Below are 20,536 nucleotides of genomic sequence, written 5' to 3'. Positions count from 1 at the left end.
ATTCTGCATGCAACTGTGTAGCAACACAATGGAAAATCTAGAGGAAATGGCTAATTTCCTAGAAAAACATAAATGATCAAAAGTGATCCAAGACAAAGTTTAAAATGTTAATAGCTCAATTATCAGATAGGAGTAGAAAAAGTGATTTTTTAAAAAATCCATAGTTTTAAAAGTACTAGGGTGACATGAAAGATGATTTCAATGTGATTTAAAGTATCCCAATTTTTTTTAAAAAGTAAAAACTCCCTAACTCATATAGCTAGTATAACATTAATATAAAAACCTGATAAACAAGACAAAAAACAAGAAAAAAACCATGATCAATATCATTTATACATATGGATGAAAATTCTAAATAAAAATTTAGCGCTATACCAAAAAAAAAAAAAAAAAAGGTTAATCACTATGGCAAAGAGGATCATATTCCAGGAATTGAAGAGTGTTTTAATTTCAGTAAATCTATTAACACAATCAGTTACACAAATGAATTAAAGAAAACATGATCATATCAATAGATGCTAAAAGGGCTATTAAGATTCAGTAGACATTCCTAATGATTCTTGAGTAAAATAGAAATTGAAGGAAACTATTTAAACACAATGAAGATTATTTATGAAAAGCTTACAAGTATTTAAAATCATAAGCTGTTTTAATCAAAATCAGGAACTAGTGGGAATGGCTACTGCCATTATTACTAAAGATTATCTTGGAGGATCCAGTGTCGATATGATTATATTCCTAGGAAACCACAGAGATTAGGAAAAACAAAGAGGGATTTTAGTAAGGTATTTGGAAACAAGATTAATATACAAAACTTAATAGCAATAAGCACCTTGAAGTCTAATGGGAGAAATATTTCATTCACAATAGGAAAAATAAAAAGAATAAATTTGCCAAGAAGGGTATAAGACCTATAAGAAAAAAGAAACAATCTATGAAAATGTCACTAAAAGTGATTGAACAAGATTTAAACATATGATACAATACTATTGTAAAAATATAAATCTCTTAAATTAATAAATTCAATAAAACTCATATTAGAATCACAAGAGTCTTTTAAAATTGGATTAAATTTTCAAACAAACAAACAAAAATGAGAAGAACTTTACTTTTACTCACCAGGTATCAGCACATACTATAAAGCCCTTGGAATCAAGTCAATATGATAAAAATAACTGCATTAAATAAGAATAAAGAAGACTGACAGAAAAGAATTGAGATGAAAATTTAATGTGTGACAAATGTCATGTTTTAATTCAAAGGGAAAACAAAATTGGATTCCCAATTTTCACTAAAGACTTTGATCAAAATTATTTTTTAAATTATTTTTTATTATTTTAGAAAGAGAGTTGGGATAGGGGGAAGAAAAGAAAATAGAAGACTAAAGACAGGGAAAACTATGTGATAAAAATTAACAATTTTTTTGTGACAAAAAAATAAAGTCTATCAATAATATGTAATAAACAGGGGAAATTGCCATGTGGGTTACAGACAAAGAGTTAATATTTATACTACTCCATATTATATGTGATGTGTAATGATACCATGCACTAGATGAGCACTTACAAATGGGCAAGGAAAAGGCAAACAAAAACATGGGCAAATAATATAAAGACATAACCACAGAAGAGAAAATCCAAATGACCAAAATGTATAAAACTCACTAGTAACCAGGGAAATACAAATTAAGCAGTAGAGGACTGTTACTTTGTACCCCATGAGACAGTCACATATCAAGAAGAGCTATACCTATCACTGGTGGGGATTTTGGAGGCTGGAACCAAGTTCTCTCATATGCTGGTGGTAAAGAAAAAATACAGATTATTACAGTCTTTTTGGAAAATAATTTGGGAACATCTGGGAAAAAATATATTCTTTATCATAGTAATCCTATAGAAATAGAATCAGCATGTATGCACACACATATAGACATTTATTGCAACATTGATCTTAATGGAAAATACACATATATTAGTTGACTAAGTATTTCTATGCAGTAGTGAAAAAAAACAAGATGCAGTATGGCATGATTAATCCTAACTTTGTGCGCTTGTATGTGTGTGTGTGTGTATATATATGTTTTATATATTCTTATTTTGGGTAGTGTATGTGTGTATGTATATGATTTTATGAACATGAAGAAAACTGTTGATGATATATTCTAATGGGGATGACATCATTTGTCTGGAGATGGTAGGCAGAGTAAAGATCAGAATTTGGGTAGGAAGCAGAGGAAAAGGAGAGAGAAAAGAGTAAGCAAACAAAAAAATTATAAATTCCATGTATGATATCCATTTTCAAATTATATAAATTAAACGTGCGTATACAATAAGAAAGTTTAAAACATTAATTGGATTTGATATAATGGTCATTGATGACCTTACCCAGAGCAGTTTTAGTTAAATGGAAGCAAAGAATAAAGTAAAATTCTTACTAGAGCAGTTTGAATAATAAATAAATAGTAAGACAGTGGACTACTATAAACTGAAACTTTACCAAAATAATAAAAAGCAAAATATAATAAACAATGATGAGCAAAAAAAGAGCTAAAGAAAGTCACTCTATGTTATGTATACGAAGCAAAGGTGGCCTCTTTATATTGGCTCATGGGTGGTTCATTTCTTCACAGCAAGCTGAGACCCATTAGCTCAAATACCCATTGGGACCAAACCAAAAGTTTACCCATCCACTTGTTTTAAATATAGTCCAAACAGATAGATTTTTAGCTATTTAGAGCTTGCCTGCTTTACCTACTCTGTGAAACTGTGTCCAAAAATCTGTTCACCTCAGAAATAATATGCCTTAGGCTAGAGACTCTAAGCTGCTCCTGCCTTTTGGAATTCTCTATCCCAGAGACTCCTGCCATGCTGCTGAGTGACATCAGACATCAGCCCCCTGGACATAAAACCTCTGTCTCTGATGCCTCTATCCCGCAGTACCGTTGCCCTTCTCCTCTTCTGGATGGTGGCCCTATGCCTTAAGCTTCTGGAAGGTCTCATGCTGCTACAGCCTTTCCTAGCATAAACCTGTTGAAGTATTACCCAAATAAAGCCTGTGTGTGCTACTGCCACCTCATGGCCATAGCTTTTTCCTTGATCAGCCCCGAAATGCTCAAACTCACCACCAGCCTTACACTACATAATAATAAAAGTAAAAATTTACCAGTAAGGTATACAAATTCTAAAATTGTAGATAGCTAATAGAGCTTCAAAATAAAGTCAAAATGAATAGAATTACAAAGAGTAACTGACAAATCCACAAATACAGTGAGAAATTTTAACACATCAGTTTCAGTAGTTGACTAAGTGGACATAAAATTAGTAAGGCTATACAGATGATAGAGAACTATAATCACCAATAAAGAATCCCTGTTCTTTTCAAGCATACTTGAAATATTTATAAAAATTGACCAAATATTAGGCCTAAAGGCATCAAACTTTTAAACTGAAATACAGAGTACAAAGCACTATTATTAGAAATCAATAACAAAAGGTTATCCAAAGGAGATTTTAAATTTTTAGAAATTAAAAACAGACTTCCAAATAATTCATGGAAACAAGAAGTAGTTAAAATAAAAATTAGAACATATTTAAAACTGGATGAAGACGAAAAGGCAGCAGATCAAGCTGAAGCAGTTCTTAGATGGAAATTTACCAGAAGCAATGCACATTCCTGGGAAGGACAGCAGGCTCCATTCGCAGTCTGCCCAGAATCTATATTAGCTCTTTACTCTCTGTCATAACATAGTCCAAATAAAGCTGGACTGCCTGGACATTCTGTAGAACATCACATTTGTTTATTATGTTGGTCAGTTAAAACAGACTGGGTGAGTAAGAGGCAGTAAGTATGTTGGACTTCTGGGACACATGAGTCCTTGAGAGTAAGAGAAAACTCTCTGAAGATTAAGGGGCCTGCCACATCAGTGAAGATTTTAGGGGGTCCAGTAGTCTCAGTAAGCTTAAAATAAAGAACAAATTGCTGCATGTTGCATCCCCACCATGAAGAAGGAAGCACAATACCTCACGGGCCTCTGGGTTTTGGAGGTAGCATATTCCATAGTTAGGTATACGGCTCTGACACATATGCTGAGTGACAAAGAGGCTGCCAGCTCTGACAGGAGCTTGGAGCAGGAAAGTACTCTCCAGCCGGTTCAGGCTACAGTACCAGCAGCCCCTACCATCTGGGCCATACAGTGCAGCAGACTCTCTGATATTCTAAGTGTTTGCAGTGGCAAGTGACATCATGTGGAGTTTATGGCAAACCTCAGTAAAAAAATTACAACATAATCCTATGGGGTTTTCTAGCAAGGCCATGCTATCTGTTGGATAAGTATATACCATATAATCACATAGCATAATTATATACTGTAATAGTTCCAGGTGTGCTACTGGATCCACCTGACAACGGGCATTAAGAGACCACGTGGCTAGAACTTCCCATCACAAGCTTGGCTTTGTTAGACCTGCCAAGGCACAAGGACAAGCTGGCCTAGTAGCAATCCATCATAAGATGAAATAGCACATAAAGGATTGGGCACGAGAAGGAACAGGGCACCGTGAGCAGTATGACTAAGTGGCCCAGGTCCCCATATCATCAAAAACTGTTGCAATAGTTTCTGTTCCTCAGCTTGCAACTATGGTTGTATAGGTGGGTCCCAAGTTGCTTAAGGAGGAAAAAAGCTAAATTTGGTCCATTGAAAGGCCATCTCAAGATGTGGATGGAAGCCAAAATTGGATGGCTGCCTACTTTAGCTCTGGAAAGATAGCAGTAAGATGAAATTATCCCAATAGGCAGAACTTCGAACTGTGCACCTTGTCATTCATTTTGCATGGAGAGAGGAGTGGCCTGAGGCTAGAATGTATTCAGATTCATGGTCAAATGGCTTGGCTGGTAGGTGACAAGTTGGAAGGAGAAAGTTTGGAAGATTGGAGATGAAGACACCTGGGTAAGAGGCATAGGGAGAGACCTATGGGAACAGACAAAAATTATGAAGATTTTATATCACATGTTAACTCCCACAGAGGGCATCTACCAACCACCAGTAGACAAAATGATTCATCCAGCTGATGTCAGCCAGCCTCTTCCATTTGGTCACCTTAGTACTGGCACCATTGGTACATAAATATAATGAGGGAGTGGAGGCTAGGCAGAGGCCCAAATAGCAGAAGTTCCCACTAAAGAAGGCTGATCTAACCATGCTGCTGCTGAATGTCCAATCTACTAGCAACAGAAAGCCACAATGATGCCTCAATATGATACCATTCTTCAAGAAGACCATAGAGTCACACAATGTAATTTGAGTACATCGGATCCCTTCCATACAGGAAGAACAATTCATCCTCACTGGAACTGATGCTCATTCTACGTATGGGTTTGTCTTTCCTTCTCACATGGCCTCAATCAGCACCAGAATGACCCATCAACATGGAATCCTGCACATCACTGCATTGGTTCAAGGAAGGCTCTTCACAGCACAGCAGTTGCAGCTGTGGACATTTGACAATGTGATTCAGTGATTCCCATCATAAAACATAACAACCAGAAGCTGTGAAACTGATACAATGATGAAAAAACCTTAGAAGCTCTTCAAAGGTATAAGGATGGGTCATCAGCATACAGGCTAGATCAATGACCATTATATAATCCCATATCTCCAGTAGAAAAAGAATCAATGGTGGAAGAATCAGTGGCACATTTACTATAAGTTCCAGTGATCTTCCTGGAAATTTTTGCTTCTTATTCCTGTACTTCAATGCTGTTACAGAATAGAAGCACAGAGGAATGTGTCTGACACCCAAGTGGTACACTAGGGTATCTCTAGGTAAAATCGTGTTCCATTTTAATGGCTCAATTTAAGTAGACAAGGGTATTAGCCATGGTTGAGCATTCAGTTGAGGGGGAATGGTGACCTGAGCTCAAACCACTCAGGGGTGATGATCTGGGTCACTCCACGAGTTAGTGACCTGGACCAGCAGAGGCGCTAGCTAAGGAAGAGAGGAATGTAGAACAGACAGCACGTGGATAGCAGAGAAGGGAGATGATCAGTTGAGGGTGCAAGATCAGCAGCAGAGCTAAGGAGCTATATAGTTCATCGTATAACCAGCAATTACCAGTTGGCAGAGGGAAAGGGGAAGAGAATGATAAAGGTAGGGGAGTAAGATTTACAAACTATTACATATGAAATAAATAAGCTAAAAGAATATATTATACAGCAATACAGCCAATATTTTGTACTAATTATAAATTGAATATAATCTATAAAATTTTGAATCACCATGTTGTACATCCCAAACAATATAATATTAGAAATCAATTATACTACAATGAAAAAAAAGAAATTCTGGAAAAACTATATTCCAAAGAAAAGAAAAAAAATGTAATGTAATGCCTGCTAAAGACATGGAGCAAAAAAAGACAATTTCAAAAATGAAATTGAGTTTTAAAGACACTAAAGCTAACACCCTATCCAAGGAGTGTTTATAGGAATTTAGGACAGCTACCCTTGGCAGAATGGGTATTGAAATATACTTTCATGTATTGAAATATACTTTTATGTATTGAAATACACTTTTAAAAAAATCCAAGATGTTTCCAATTTGTGTAATATTTACTTGGAGCCATCAGGATATTGGGATGGGGTTGGGGGAAGCAGCTTCTAGGGTTAAGAAGAGAGAGAGCAGAGCCCCCAAGGAGAGAAAGGAGAAAAGAATGCTTCATGAAAGGTTAGGATTCAAGAGATGTGCTATGCAGTCCCAGCCCAGAACTCTGGCAAGGACACTGCTTGTGCCTCCAGGAGCTGTTTGACACAGAACCATTTCCCCCACAAGCCTGCATGTGAGTAGGAACAGCTACTTCCTTTGCCTCAGACCCTTGCCCAGCAGCTGTCCCTCTACTGTATTAATGGGAGCCTGCATGGCCTGTGCTCTGAGCCTTCACACATCAAACTATCTCACACGTCAAACTGTCTGGCCCCTAGGAAACATGCTTTCATGTGCTGGGTCCCGTGTGTGCCCTCAGGGAACCACCAGACAATAAGGGGATTGACTGAGAGAAGACCCCTGCGCTGTGGGACTGCACTGGGCACTCTACAGTGCCTTGAACTGGGGACAGGAGGAAGCAGACATCCTTGTTAGAAAAGAAACCAAACTGCGGTATTGAAGGTCTTCGTTACTTAAGGAAAATTGAGATTTAAAAAAAAAAATCACAAAGTGAATTCATCTAAAAAGATGGAAAGAAATGAATGTTTGTGACTTTAAAAAGAAATGACAAAGTATGAAACAGTCTGTCTTAGCTTATGTTTAGAGTAGGCTGTGAATGCAACTCTTTTTAAATTCTTTGAACTAACAAAGAATAAATCAAATGTTGACTTGGCAGGCATAATTTTTCTGAATAGATTGTCTGATAGTATATTACGACATCCTTGATTTCACTTTTGACTTTCATAGCACAATCAGAAAAAGAACTTTTTTTGTGTGAAAGACAAGGACCATAAAGCTACTAAAACTAAAATATTCTGGTATTAGCAGATAAACAGATAAATAGTGGAATACAATAAAATTTCAGAAATAGACTCAAGTATATATGAAAATTTAATACATGATAAAAAAGACACCTCAAATCACAGGGAGAAAAAAAGTCTATTTTAACAAATGGTACTTAATATGGTTGAATTGTCCCCCAAAAGCTACGTTAAATCCTAACCCTCAGTACCTCAGAATGTGACTTTATTTGGAAATAGGGTTATTGCAGATGTAATTAGTTAAGTTGAGGCCATACTGGAGAAGACTGAGTCCCTAACCCCATATGACTGGCGTCATGATAAGAAGGGGAAATTTGGACACAGAAACATGCACAAAGCGAGGATGGTGCAGACACACAGGGAGAACCTCATGTGAAGATGGGAACAGAGACTGGAGTGATGAACCCGTAAGCCGAGGAACGCCTGGGACTACAATAAGCTGGAAGACACAAGGAAGGATCCCTCCTGGAGGCTTTTGGGAAACAAGGCTCTGTGGCCACCTTGACTTTGGACTTCCAACCTCCAGAACTGTGAAAGAATGTTTCTGTTTTGCAAGCCACCTAGTTAGTGGTACTTCATTTTGGCAGTGCTACCGAACTAATACAACATCAGATAACTAGATGATCATTTGCAAAAATTTAACGTTGAATTTATATCCCACCTTTTGTATCAGGATACAATAGACGTGCACTAGAGAAGTAAAAGGGAAAAATAAAAGCATACAGTGCTAGGGGGGAAAATGATTGATCTCCTTCCTAACTATGAATCAGCATCTAGAAGCATGAAGAAAAAGATTCACATATTCAACTATATGAAAAGAAAACTCTTCTGCTTAACAAAAAGAAGCACCACTAGCAAAATAAAAGATAAAAGAAAAAGTGGAGAAAATATTTGCAATTTATATCACAGATAACTGTTATCTCCTACATAAAGATCTTTAATAAAACAGAAAACAGAAATACCCAAAATCTGATGAATGGATACAGGACATGAACAGATGGTTTACAGAAAAAACAAAGGAAAATAGCCTTTAAAGCTATGAAAAGATGTCCACTCATAAACAGAGGAACTTATTTTAAAATTACACTGAAAAACCATCTCTCATTTATCATTTACTGGCAAAAATCCCAAAGTTTGACAGTAAATGCTCTTGGTGTGACCCTAGAAAAGACTGCCCAAGAGCGTGTGCGCGTGCACCCCCCCCACCCCACATACCAAAAATACTTGCATTCATTCACTGTAGGATTTTTTATAACAGCAAAAGACTGGAAAGAATCTTCATCAGTAGACTGCATAAACTGTGACAGAGCCACAATGCAGTACTACTCAGTGGTAAACAGAAATGAGGACAATTTCTACGTACTGACGTGGGACAGAGAAGTGTATACAAAATTCTGCCACTTGTGTACTTAGAGAGGGATAAATTTCAAAGATACGTGCCTGTTTATATTTGCTAAAAGAAATACTGGAAGAAGAAACCAAAAACTAAATAAAGGAAGTGGGGTAGAATTCTTAAGGGACAGGAAAAGAAGCAAGAGTTCTCTAAAACTAACTTCATACACATTGGACTTTCAAATCATATCAATGTTTTACATATTTCAAATTTATACTTATATCTTGTTTAGAAGGAAATCTTAGAACTGAAAGCAAATGGAAATAAACAAATAGAGCGGTATCTCAAAATATGTGTATTTTGGTAATTACATGAAGAATTACATCAAGTAACTTTAAAATTCAGTACTCTTATTGAATATCTTTGATGAGTTATAGCCTAAGAGCAAATTGAACTATAAAATATCTTTAATTCAGTAGTTTATTGTAAGTAATAATATTGGTATTGTTATTTTGAATTTTTAATATTATAAGATAAAGCTAATTAATATTATATTAATATTATTAGGAATCAAGATATTCATTATAAGACAAAAAAGATAAAAGAAGTTAGGCAAAAGCCCTATAATGATACATTTGACTTAGAATTATCAACTTGATCTCATGTCTTTTATAGATTTTTAAAAATGATTTAAAAACTATGACTTAGGAAACTTTAACATATCTAGTTTTTTACAGAACCTATGTCCTGTAACTGCAGTTTTATATGACATTCACTTTTTCTCTTCATTAATCAGCACTGAAGGGATTTTGACTAAATATAATCAGTGCTAATGAATTATATTCTAAAATCATCAGTAATATTAAAAACAGCACTGTTTTTATTCTGCAGTTCATACTGCAAGTGTAATGATTGCCAAAACATATATTTCTTAGCAATATTTACTGAAAAGGTCTAGATGCAATGATACTCCAGTGGTAGTGAACAGTTTTGGACTCCAGTTTGGTTTCAACATACCTATCCTCATGGAAAGGTACCAGTGTCTTTTGGAGAATAGCTGATTCCAGGTCTGGAGTAGGGAAAATGCAATATGAATCTGGACAGCTTGCTAGGCCTGAAAGGAAGAAAGCATTCAAACATTATGGCACCATGTCCACAGAGTGCAGAAACAAGTGTGAAGGAACCCAGGGGCCATATCTGGGACAAGCTGAAAATCAAGAAATAAACAATGATGGGCTGAGACACACTGCATATTTAAAAAATCATGAGTTGGGCTGCAAAGAATACAAGGGACTTCTGGCACTGGTGGTGATGATGTAGCAGCTAGTACCAAGCAATCAGCAGCCACAGACAACTACAAAACCGGACACGCCTCCTTCAGGCTACTTCATGGCAGCTAGCCCAGACTCAGAGCCGTGCTGCAGGCATCCTCCTAGTTGCTCATCTAAGACCAAGTTGTCGCTGGACTGCTCAGGGTGCCGGATCTCATCCATTGCTAAATAGGCCCAGTGGTCTCTGTCCAGTTGCTCCAAAACGTTTAGTATTACAAGTCTAGCTTCTTTATAGTTCCCACAAGTCACGTCAATAGCGTTGCTAACACATCAACACAGACAGTGGGTCCAAAACTGCAGCAACTGCTGCTGCAGCTATTCCTGCTGTCCATACTCCTCCAAAGTATAAACATGCTGTGGGAGTCTGCAGGCTTCAGTATTTTAATTCCCAGCCACAAGTTACTATGCGGCAGATTGCTGTTCATGTACAAGGTCAAGAGCCTTTGACTGTTTCCATGTTGGCATTTGCCCCTCCCCAAGTATAAAAGCAAATTTGGGTGAATTCCTCTTTCCCCTTATTAAAGACACGCACACTAGTCTTGCTGGTAAAAATCACTGGGATGTTGTTGGAAGTTGGAATAATTCAGAACTTCTTCATATGCTTGAATCTCCAGAATCTCTCTGTTCTAAGGCTGACGAAGCTTTACTGTACTATAAACACACAAAGTTGAAGAGGCTGCCCAGGAAGCAGTTAACAGTGCCACTGGGGTTCCAACTGTTTAAAATTGACCAGGGATCATGAAGAGAAACTTGTGTTTCACCACAGAAAAATGTCTAAACATCAAAAACTTAAATAATATAGAAAAATTACAAAATATAAATTTAAAAAGGAAAAACAAACTTTGAACTTTATGCACTGAGCAAATGTCAGGTCTAGCAAACATAATGCTAGTCCTAGATTACTTACTTGTTTAAACATACACACAAAAAACGCAAAAGAATCAGCAAAATATAAAAAACAATTGAATGTTTTATAGACCCTGAGGAAAACAATTTTCAGCAGAGCACAAAATTTAAAATGTCCCTTTAATTTTATAATTTTTTTTACTGTGAAATGGCTAAGAATGTCACTTCTGTTTTAAATAACAAAATTGATAATGGAGCAAGGAAATCTAACTTGTATTATAAAATTCTTGCTTTAATAAAAATTCCTTAAACAGCAGAAAACAAATTATCAAAGAATCAAAGACACACTTGATAAATTTATGAAGAACAATATTCTTGTATTTATCTGTTTAAATACTCCGAACATTTGAATACTGTATACATTGTTAACTGGTTGTAATTTTTAAATGACATTAATTAATTTATATAAAAGAATTTTTCTAAGTAGAAAATTTTAAATTCATATTAAGCATGGATACCTGTAAGACTACCTTAAAAAGCAGAATGTTTTGGTCTAATGAACATATAAAACAAATTTAATACATTAAATTTAAGAAAAAAATCTATAAATCACAAAAATGACAGTTTCCCCTGAATTAGAAACATATGTCCTCATTCTGGATATGATTTATCTTCTATTAAGATCAATTTTTTATTTTAAAATCTAATCTTGTAAATATAAGACACAATCTTATGAATGTAAATATATTTTCATTTTGTTACTAGTACAAATGATATGCCCTCATGATTTAAACATTAGTCAAAACATTGGTGCAGTTTAAATTTTTAAAATTTTAGTACTAGAATTAAAATAGTTGAAAATGAGGCATAGGGTCACAAATGTGCCAAGCTGTAAAAGGACAGATGGAAATGCTATTAGAACAGTAGCTAGTTTATCTTCTCCCAAAATTATCTGGGTGTGTTTGAACTTTTGGCAGTTCTAGCAATGTATTTTGTGAAAGGTCTCAGGCTTAGTAGGAATAGATACATAATTTTGGTTGCCTTAAATTACAGTTGTGTTACTTTGTAAATTCATGTGTAAATTCATATTTTGTGCTATTTTAATACCTTGCTTATATAGAAGAGGGAGGAGAGAAACCAAAGTAATGTTTAGTCCCTATATTTGGCTTTTGCCAAAGAAATCTGAACAATTTCTAGGAGGCCATTCATGAAGGCTATTTGAGAAGATATTTTACATGACCCTTCTAACTTTAAAATAAAGAACCTTGAAAATCAACTGAAACTGCATTTTGCTTGTGATGGATTCTATATAGAGCAGATTTCATCAGCCAGAATTTAAAGGTGATACTGTATCACTAAGAAAAAAAAGTCTCATGTGGACAATAGTCAACTAGTCTTTCATTTTTGCAGACTGACTTTAATTCCTACATTGTTTTATACTAACTGAAAAATTATAATTCATTTCCACTTGTGATTTAATTCTATATCTGCAAATAAATATTACAGATATGTTTCGTTTAAAAACTATTTAACCAGACTGTCATTTTAAGGGTCTGCAGAAGAAATGTAAGTCTAACTTTGGTTCTTTTACTTAACGTATTTATTCAGATAGTCACTAAAATCAGAATTTAAAATGCACTTGGTTGACCCATTTAAAGTTGGTATGTTTTATTCTTGTCATTTTTTTCTCCTTTTCTGGTGACCTTCTTAATTGAATTATTAACCTGATAGTTCTACTTCTCCTATTTAGAGACTTATCTTACCTTATCTTTCTGTTATTAGGTTCATTTAATTTTAAAATTATGCTTAGTTTGCATTATGGCAGCAAATCCAGCCTAATGGATTCTTTAAAATTTCAGTATTTATAAATTTACTTTGTTCTTGAAATACATAAATACTAAGAAGGCATTCTATTTTTATTATTTTTATTAAATTTACTTTGGAATAAAAAGTCATAGGAAAGTCTGTAGTAAAATCATATATTTATTAAATCCTTGGTTCTATGTACAGTCTCCACATATTTGAACCTTTTAATTTTTCTCTCATGTAAGAGAATTCATTAAGAGAAACAGGCAGGTGACGGCAAGTCAACTTTTTAATGTAATTCTAATTCTGACAATTCCACTTTCATTTTGCTTGGGTCACGGCGAGTAAGTACTTTGGGCCCCAGAATGCCAATAATTACAGCGCCATTTGGAGCTGTGATCAAGATGGCTAGAAAAGCTATTGTCATCACATCCCTCGAATATGGTTCCAAATGAGGTGCGCTGATTCTTGCTCTTTCTAGAGCCAGAGGACCTAATACAGCCTATATTTAGAGGAGAAAAAGATGAAGCATAAAGAAAAATGTTAAATGGAGTTAACATACAACAAAAGTAAACAGTTCTGTTAAAACAAACAGAAAACCTAGTACCAGACTACTAGAAAGGAGACAAGACTTAAAGTGCTGAAGAATTGTCATAAATTACTCATCAATTCTATGTTCTTCCTAGCAAATATATCTGGAAGGAGAGTGAAATAGTGACAAACCAGTGTACAGACATTTTGGGGCTGATTTTGTGTTCTTGTCATCTCAGCATTCCCCTGTTTAAATTTCTTTTTTGAGTGCTCACATTACCTTCAGAAGCTCAGGACTTCTAACTGAACCAGGGTTATGCTTATTTGCCTCTACCTATACCACCAGGTTCTTGGCTGCAAAAAGACAACACAAATGCTAAGGTTTCTTATGGTTCTCTAGGATTTTGCTGTCCATCTTCTTGTTCTTCCTACTGGGAGGCAGTGTGATATAGTAAAACTGACAAGTTTGGAATCTATACGCTGGGCACTGAGAGATTATAAAGTAACTTGCCTAAGGTTATAGGCAAATAACATGGTATTCAAAACACGCAGCCTAGTCCCAGGGATCTACTTTTTTAACCAAGACATATAAAGAGTTTTGTTGCATGGAAACTCAAGAGCCAATGTTTTGGAATAACAATGGAGAAAAGAATTTCAGGAAATCAAGACATTATGTTGCCAGGGTAAGCAGGCTGACAATAAGTAGCAATACCTTATCACTGAATCAGAAAGCAAAACTACAAGGTCTTCCTTTTTGTTCATTCTGTCATTCATCATTCATTCTTGTAGGCATGCAGTGCTTATTTATTGTGTACCTCCTGCATGCTAGGCATTGTGTTAAGTGTTAGCAGAAAAATAACAAAAAAACCAGACACTGTTCTTATCCTTCCTGTATAGTCTAGAGGAGAGAATCAGTCATTAATAACATAGTCATACAAATTAAGTACGTAATTAAAAATAATATATGTACATTCATGTACGGTAGAGTGGGTGGCAGGGGTAGGAAAGATATATTTTAAAAAGAATTATATCTTGTAGTAACCTATAATGAAAAAGAATATGAAAAGGAATATATGTATGTACGTGTATGACTGAAACATTATGCTGTACACCAGAAATTGACACGTTGTAACTGACTACTTCAATTAAAAAAATAAAAAGAATTAATGTGTCTCTACTTTAAAATAATAACATTTAGCTCTATAATGTTCAGCAAAATGTAAAAATTCCAATTTTCAGATAGACTCATTGTATATATTGGTAAAATAGAAAAATGTTTTTAAAGTTTAGGAAGTATTTGTCATTAAAAGCACATTTTTCAATTTCAGAAAAATTCCTTTTAGAACTGAGTTTTTAAAAAATTACATTAATTTTAGTGAGTACTTATGCTCAATCAAGGATTTTAAAAGTAAGGCTAATACCCCACATTTGGTGACTAAAGTAACACTTTTCATTTAGAATTAAAAAAAATCAACATTAAAATTATCAGAATGATTTAATATGTTCTTACCTGGACTGTAGCTTTGGGCATCCACGATAAAGCAATAAATATTTTCTCCTTAAATTTAAAGCCAGTAAAACACGTCAATACAAATGTAAAAGAAATTCGAACCAATAATGCCAAACTCAAGGTAGTAACACAAATGCCTACAACAGATAAAAACAAACATAAGAAACACAGTATTTGGGAAGAAGTGGTTCTTTATGCCTAGAGATATGACTTGCAAAAGGGTTGAAAGCATTTTAAGGTTATTGTCTCTTTATACCTTTATTTTTTAAGTAAAAATAATAATCATAAAAAAACAAATATGACTGAGGTTTCTATGTAAAGTGCAAGAGATAACCTGATGGTGGAGTATAATGAAAAATAAGATAGGGTATATTTATTTAATTTTGAGCTAACAGACTTTGAACTTTTACTATAAATGAAAGCATTCAAAAGGTACTGATGGTATCCACTATTTCCCCTCAGAAAAGAATTCTAATCTTCATTTCCTTAGATCACTCAGGGAAGATATTCAGGGTTGTTTTTTGTTACAAAGAGCATACATGGTAAGGAAGAATAAATACATGTTACAACACGAGCTTCTGAAGAAGGTCCTTATAGCATATTATAAATAAAAATAAAAATTATTCAAAGTTTTCTTAAATATTTTCAAATCTTCTATTTTCTGTGGTTCTAATCATTCTTACCAATAGCATTTGACTGAAGAGAGATAACAGATACTTCTGCTCCAACCAAACCAAAAAGAAGGGGTTGAAAAATATTCCATGCAGTTCCAATAATTTTTTGGACTTTAATCTGTAGAAAAGAGTAATACATTTTCAGTTATTGTGACACATAAAAGTATTGGCAATTCAGAAGTTTAAAGTCTCTCTTAACGTTTAATAAACTTAAGATATTATATTTGTAGAAGAAATGTTAAAACAATAAAAATTAATTGAGTGGGTTAATTCTTTTACACAAACACTTAGGTAGAAATTTGATTAAAAGAAATCTACAAAGCAATAAAGTAAAATATCTTTTGGTAAATTTGTCATGGAACAATTAAGGTCTTTGGATTTCCATACATGTCATGACGGTGCAGTTAAGAGTTCTAGCTTTTCTTTGTAAGGCAACTGAACAGAGATAGAACCTAATTATGCCTGGTGAGAACATACTGAAGATCATTCACACATTTCAGCTCTCAGAAGGGAGTTGGGAAGACCTCCACTAGTAATTATTCTGGGACCCAATCCCAGGAAAGTGAATCCTGATATGTCCTAACCTACTGGGAAAAAAAAATTCTGGTAATCTGTTAGGCCTACTTCCAAAGGACCTACATACAATGCAAGTTTAAAGTTATTTTCTCCTTAAAAACCAAATCAAAACATGTAATAGAGTCTTAATTGGTTGCTGCGCAGCTTCCCTTTCTGGGAATAATCCCTCCCAGTGCTACTTCCACAACTACGTCCTTACAGGAAATGCCCCTACTGACATAACAGTACTCTGGCTCTTCTCCGGGAATTTGGATGAAGAGATTTTTAATCTCAGTCTGGGTTTGTTTTTTTTTTTTTTTGCAGGAGGAGAAACTTTGATATCTTTTGTTTGGGGCATAAACTGTCTTCATAACTATTCCCCTTATGACTGGGTTTTCTGGTTACCGTTTATAAAAGTAAAATTTAAAAAGGAAATAACAGAGGAAAACCAGTATTACTCTTTCTTCTTTATAGCGCACTATCCTATTCATTACTTTTAATCTTTAAAACCTATTTATTCTTTATTGTTTAATTTCCTTTGCCATGTAAAAAAACTAATAGTTTTCATTTATTTATTTAATTGTAATTGATTAGTCATTTGATTTCTTTTATAATTATGATTTTATCTGAATACTAAACAAAATGCCAGTATGATTTTTGAATAGGGAACTTCTCAAGGTGATTCTAAAATTTATCGAAGAAAAGAATATAGGCAGAAACAGCCAAGAAATACTTTAAAAATAGGTACAATAAGAGGGAATCTTCTATATTAGATTTTGAGACGAAAAACTACAGTAATTTAAAATAGAGTGGTATCGGCATAAGAATGGCTAAGTAGGATTAAATAGATTCCAGAAGTAAATTTATGTATATGTATGTGAGTGACAGTTTAGAACATGTTAAAAGAGGCACTTAAAAATTACCAAATAAGCAATGGATTAATCAATAAATAATTTGGCAAAAGCTGATTATCCAATTCATATGCATATATATTATATGTATACATATGTATGTCTATGAATACATATAAACACACACATGTACATCCTTACCTCACAACATTCACAAAAATAAATCCCAGAAGAATTAAAGAACTAAATGCAAAACAAAACTACCAAAGTATTAGATGATAATATAGAAGGTATTATAATGTTTATAATCTGATAATCTTGAGTGAAAAAACCCTTCTTAAACAAGATACAGAACCCAAAACCAAAAAGGAAGAACTGACAGTTTTGATTATAGGAAATTTTACTTCCATACAAAAGACATCAAAAGCAAAGCTGAAGATAAGCAAAAATTATATGCAATATATACATAACAAAGGATTAGTTAGCCCTAACATATAAAGGAACTCTATAAATTAGGAACAAAAAGGCAAAGAAACCAATTAAAAGTGGGAAAAGAATATGAATAGACAGTTATAAAAAATATATGAAGAGAAGCTTACTCCACCACTAATGAGAGAAATGTAAGTAAGGAATAACAATGTTACATAGTTTCTTACTTATCAGATTGTTAAAAAAAAAAAAAAAAAGGAAAGACTGATAATATCCAAGTTTGTTGATGGGTTTAGGTATTAGGGGACTCTCCTACACTGTTGGTAGTAAACAGTGCAAATAAACTTTTCAAGGGATAATTTGGCAGTACCCATCAAAAACAGAAATATACTGTTTCTAAATTCAGAAATTTCATTTCTAGAAATCTATTCCTACAGAAGTACTTGTAGATTTGCAAAACCACACATGAACAGGACTGTTCAGTGTTCAGCACTGTTTATAATAACAAAAAAATGGAAGTGATCTAAAGGTCTACAAATAGAGGAGTGATTAGAGGAAATGATCTGGGAAGGGGGTTTGAATTTTGGGAATGGTGGGGGAAAACGAGTCTTTTACATTTTATTCCATGTGTGGGCCTTTTGTATTGTTTTAATACTTTGAGTATATTTTCATGTATTAATTGTATAACTAAAATTATAATAAATAAAATCAATAAAAGTTACAGTCATATTGCATAAAACTTGGAAAATAGAAAGGCCTGATGTGATAACTCAACTTCTGATTGCATTTTAGTGTATTTCAGGGTCCTTTTCCTGAATATTTTATTTCTTTGGTTGATTGATTCATTCACTTCCTTGAACATACAAACTTTTGGAACATCTTCCAACTAGAATGAGAAGACTGCTTAAATGCCCACTATAGATGTAAAAAAAATGCAGTTATATTATCTTTCTAAGAATGACATATTAAAAATATTCACCTTTTCTTTGGACCAACCATTCCCTGCAATGAAACTCAGTACCAGTGTGCATAATCCTCCAGCTGCATTCATACCAATGCGATGGCCGCCTAAGACGGCAGAAACACACATACTCAACAGCAGAAATGCTCTCTTCACTGGAAGCTTTCTCTAGAATTAGACGGACTCTTGGAAATTAATTTACATTAAATATATTATACAATATTTATATTATCTATCATTTATTATTAAACTTTGATAGCATGTCTTTATATGTAACATCAAATAATGTCTAAAATTTTGACTTTCTCATTCACCATATACTTTAGCAGACTTGGTATCAAGTGAAAATTTGCAATTGTTAAATTTCAGCTTCTAACACATCTCTGACACAAACATCAGTAAAATGGTTATAATATCTTAACTGTGAGAGAAGAATGAAAGAAAAGAGACTCATGTAACCTGTAGTTCCATATAACATATCCAAAGGATTCTTAAAAATAAATGTTCAAATATCTCTTTAGCTAAGACAATAGCTACAGGGAAATTAAGATGGAAGTTATGGAAATCCAAGAATAATGGCATATCCTTTAGGGCACAAAAGGGTTGAGTTTGATAGTGTTGCCTCAGTCAAAGGGGATGGAAGCGAATTTAAAACATGCAGGGATAAATGGAAATATATTTCCTCAAAATTGTTCAGTGGAAAGTTTGAGGGGAAAAGATTAGGAAAAAATGTCAGGAGTCAATAGGCAAGTTACTGAAGAAAAGGGTGGGTTGGAATGGAGAGGGTACTCTGTATTAAGTACATTTTTCTGATATTCCTTATTTGCCAAATCAGGAAGCAAAGACTTCCGCTAGGGCCACTGACCTGTATCAATCACAACTGTGATTAGTTTTAAGCAGAAAGCAGGCATTTTTTTGGATGCCTCTCTCTTTTTGGCAAAAGAGAACTAAATATTAAATTTATTATTTCATGGATCTTCCAAAAGTTCAAATTTTTGAAAGAAATGTCTAATACTGTACTTCCAAAAAAATAGATTATTTTTTACTTACCTGATCTCTACTTGGAAAAAATCGAACAAACATTCCCAAAACAGCTCCTACCAGCACACCAATAAGTATGTCCCGAAAAGAGGACAGGACGTTACTAAGAATATCACCTGTAAGGGCATGCAATAAGAAAAACATTTCATAGAGAAATATTTTCACATATCCAATACATCAGAAAATCAACTGTAGGTGATTCATAAAGAAAGGTATGTATTTTACAGAACATATACACAAAAGTGGACCTTTAATGTTCAAACACATGAAAACATGCAGATCTATTTGATAAATTCAGTATGTTCTCTCAAATGATTTAATATATACACACACAACTCAGAAATGTTCATTGAATAAATGGGTCAGAAAACAAAGAAGTGAAACCACAATATGCTCCCCTTACAGTCAGGTGAGGTAAAAGAACACACAGGGACTGGCAAAGGAGCACCTCCTTCACCTAGCACATGGCTGGTAATGTTTTTCTCTGATGTACTAGTGTAACAGACAAATGATTTAAACATGAAAAGGACAATTTAGTAACAACAACAACATAAAAAAAGATTTATCCCAAGGTCAACCCTAGTAATATTCAGGGACCAACTGATTTTCCAATATATTTTATGTACCATGGATACAAGTAGTTTATTGTACTGAGTTTTTAAAAAAACGATCCTGGGTCACAAAAAAAAGTTCAGTTATGCTCTGTGTATTCAGGTCAATAAGTTATATAAATACACATATTTTAGAAATACTATCCCATTAAAAATAATAGAAATGGATGGTGACAACAGCAAGACGGTGGAATGGGAACCCTAGAACTTGATCCCCCACAGAGACACCGATTTACCAACAATATATAGTCCAAAGGCTTTATGAAACTCCACAAACTAATTAAAAATTTACAGCAAGAGAAAAGTGACTCATAATGTACAAGGGAGCTCCATGAAATTATCAAAAGTATTACACAGAAGAAATCTTAAAGGTCAGAAGAAGGTAGGATGATATATTCAAAGTGTTGAAAGGAAAAAAAAAATGCCAATCAAGAATACTGTCCCTCAAAATTGTCCTTCAAAGTGGAGGTGAAATTAAGACTCTCCAGATAAACAAAGGCTGATGGAGTTCATAACCATTAGACCTTCCTCATAAGAA

At 34.1% G+C, this 20,536-nt stretch overlaps 1 protein-coding gene across 7 annotated transcripts in view; it reads right to left on the bottom strand.

Moving 5' to 3' along the window:
* The window catches only part of SLC9B1 (solute carrier family 9 member B1), a 67,610-nt gene that overhangs the window by 7,479 nt on the left and 39,595 nt on the right, over window positions 1–20,536 (bottom strand). For 4 of the 7 annotated variants that reach the window (XM_010953602.3, XM_010953601.3, XM_074343062.1 and 1 more), the window contains 5 exons: window positions 19,397–19,503; window positions 18,365–18,514; window positions 15,560–15,668; window positions 14,877–15,013; window positions 12,995–13,337 (listed from right to left, as the gene is read on the bottom strand). In XM_010953602.3, the coding sequence (XP_010951904.2) occupies window positions 13,125–13,337; window positions 14,877–15,013; window positions 15,560–15,668; window positions 18,365–18,514; window positions 19,397–19,503 (716 nt within the window). In that variant the 3' untranslated portion in view covers window positions 12,995–13,124. Of the gene's footprint in view, window positions 1–765; window positions 9,967–12,994; window positions 13,338–14,876; window positions 15,014–15,559; window positions 15,669–18,364; window positions 18,515–19,396; window positions 19,504–20,536 lie in introns of those variants that run through there. The other 3 variants (XR_012499531.1, XM_074343074.1, XM_074343070.1) reach the window with 3 other exon arrangements.

The sequence above is a fragment of the Camelus bactrianus genome, chromosome 2 (genome assembly GCF_048773025.1).
Source record: "Camelus bactrianus isolate YW-2024 breed Bactrian camel chromosome 2, ASM4877302v1, whole genome shotgun sequence".
NCBI classification, from domain to species: domain Eukaryota; kingdom Metazoa; phylum Chordata; class Mammalia; order Artiodactyla; family Camelidae; genus Camelus; species Camelus bactrianus.
This window is presented reverse-complemented; position numbering and strand designations above follow the sequence as displayed.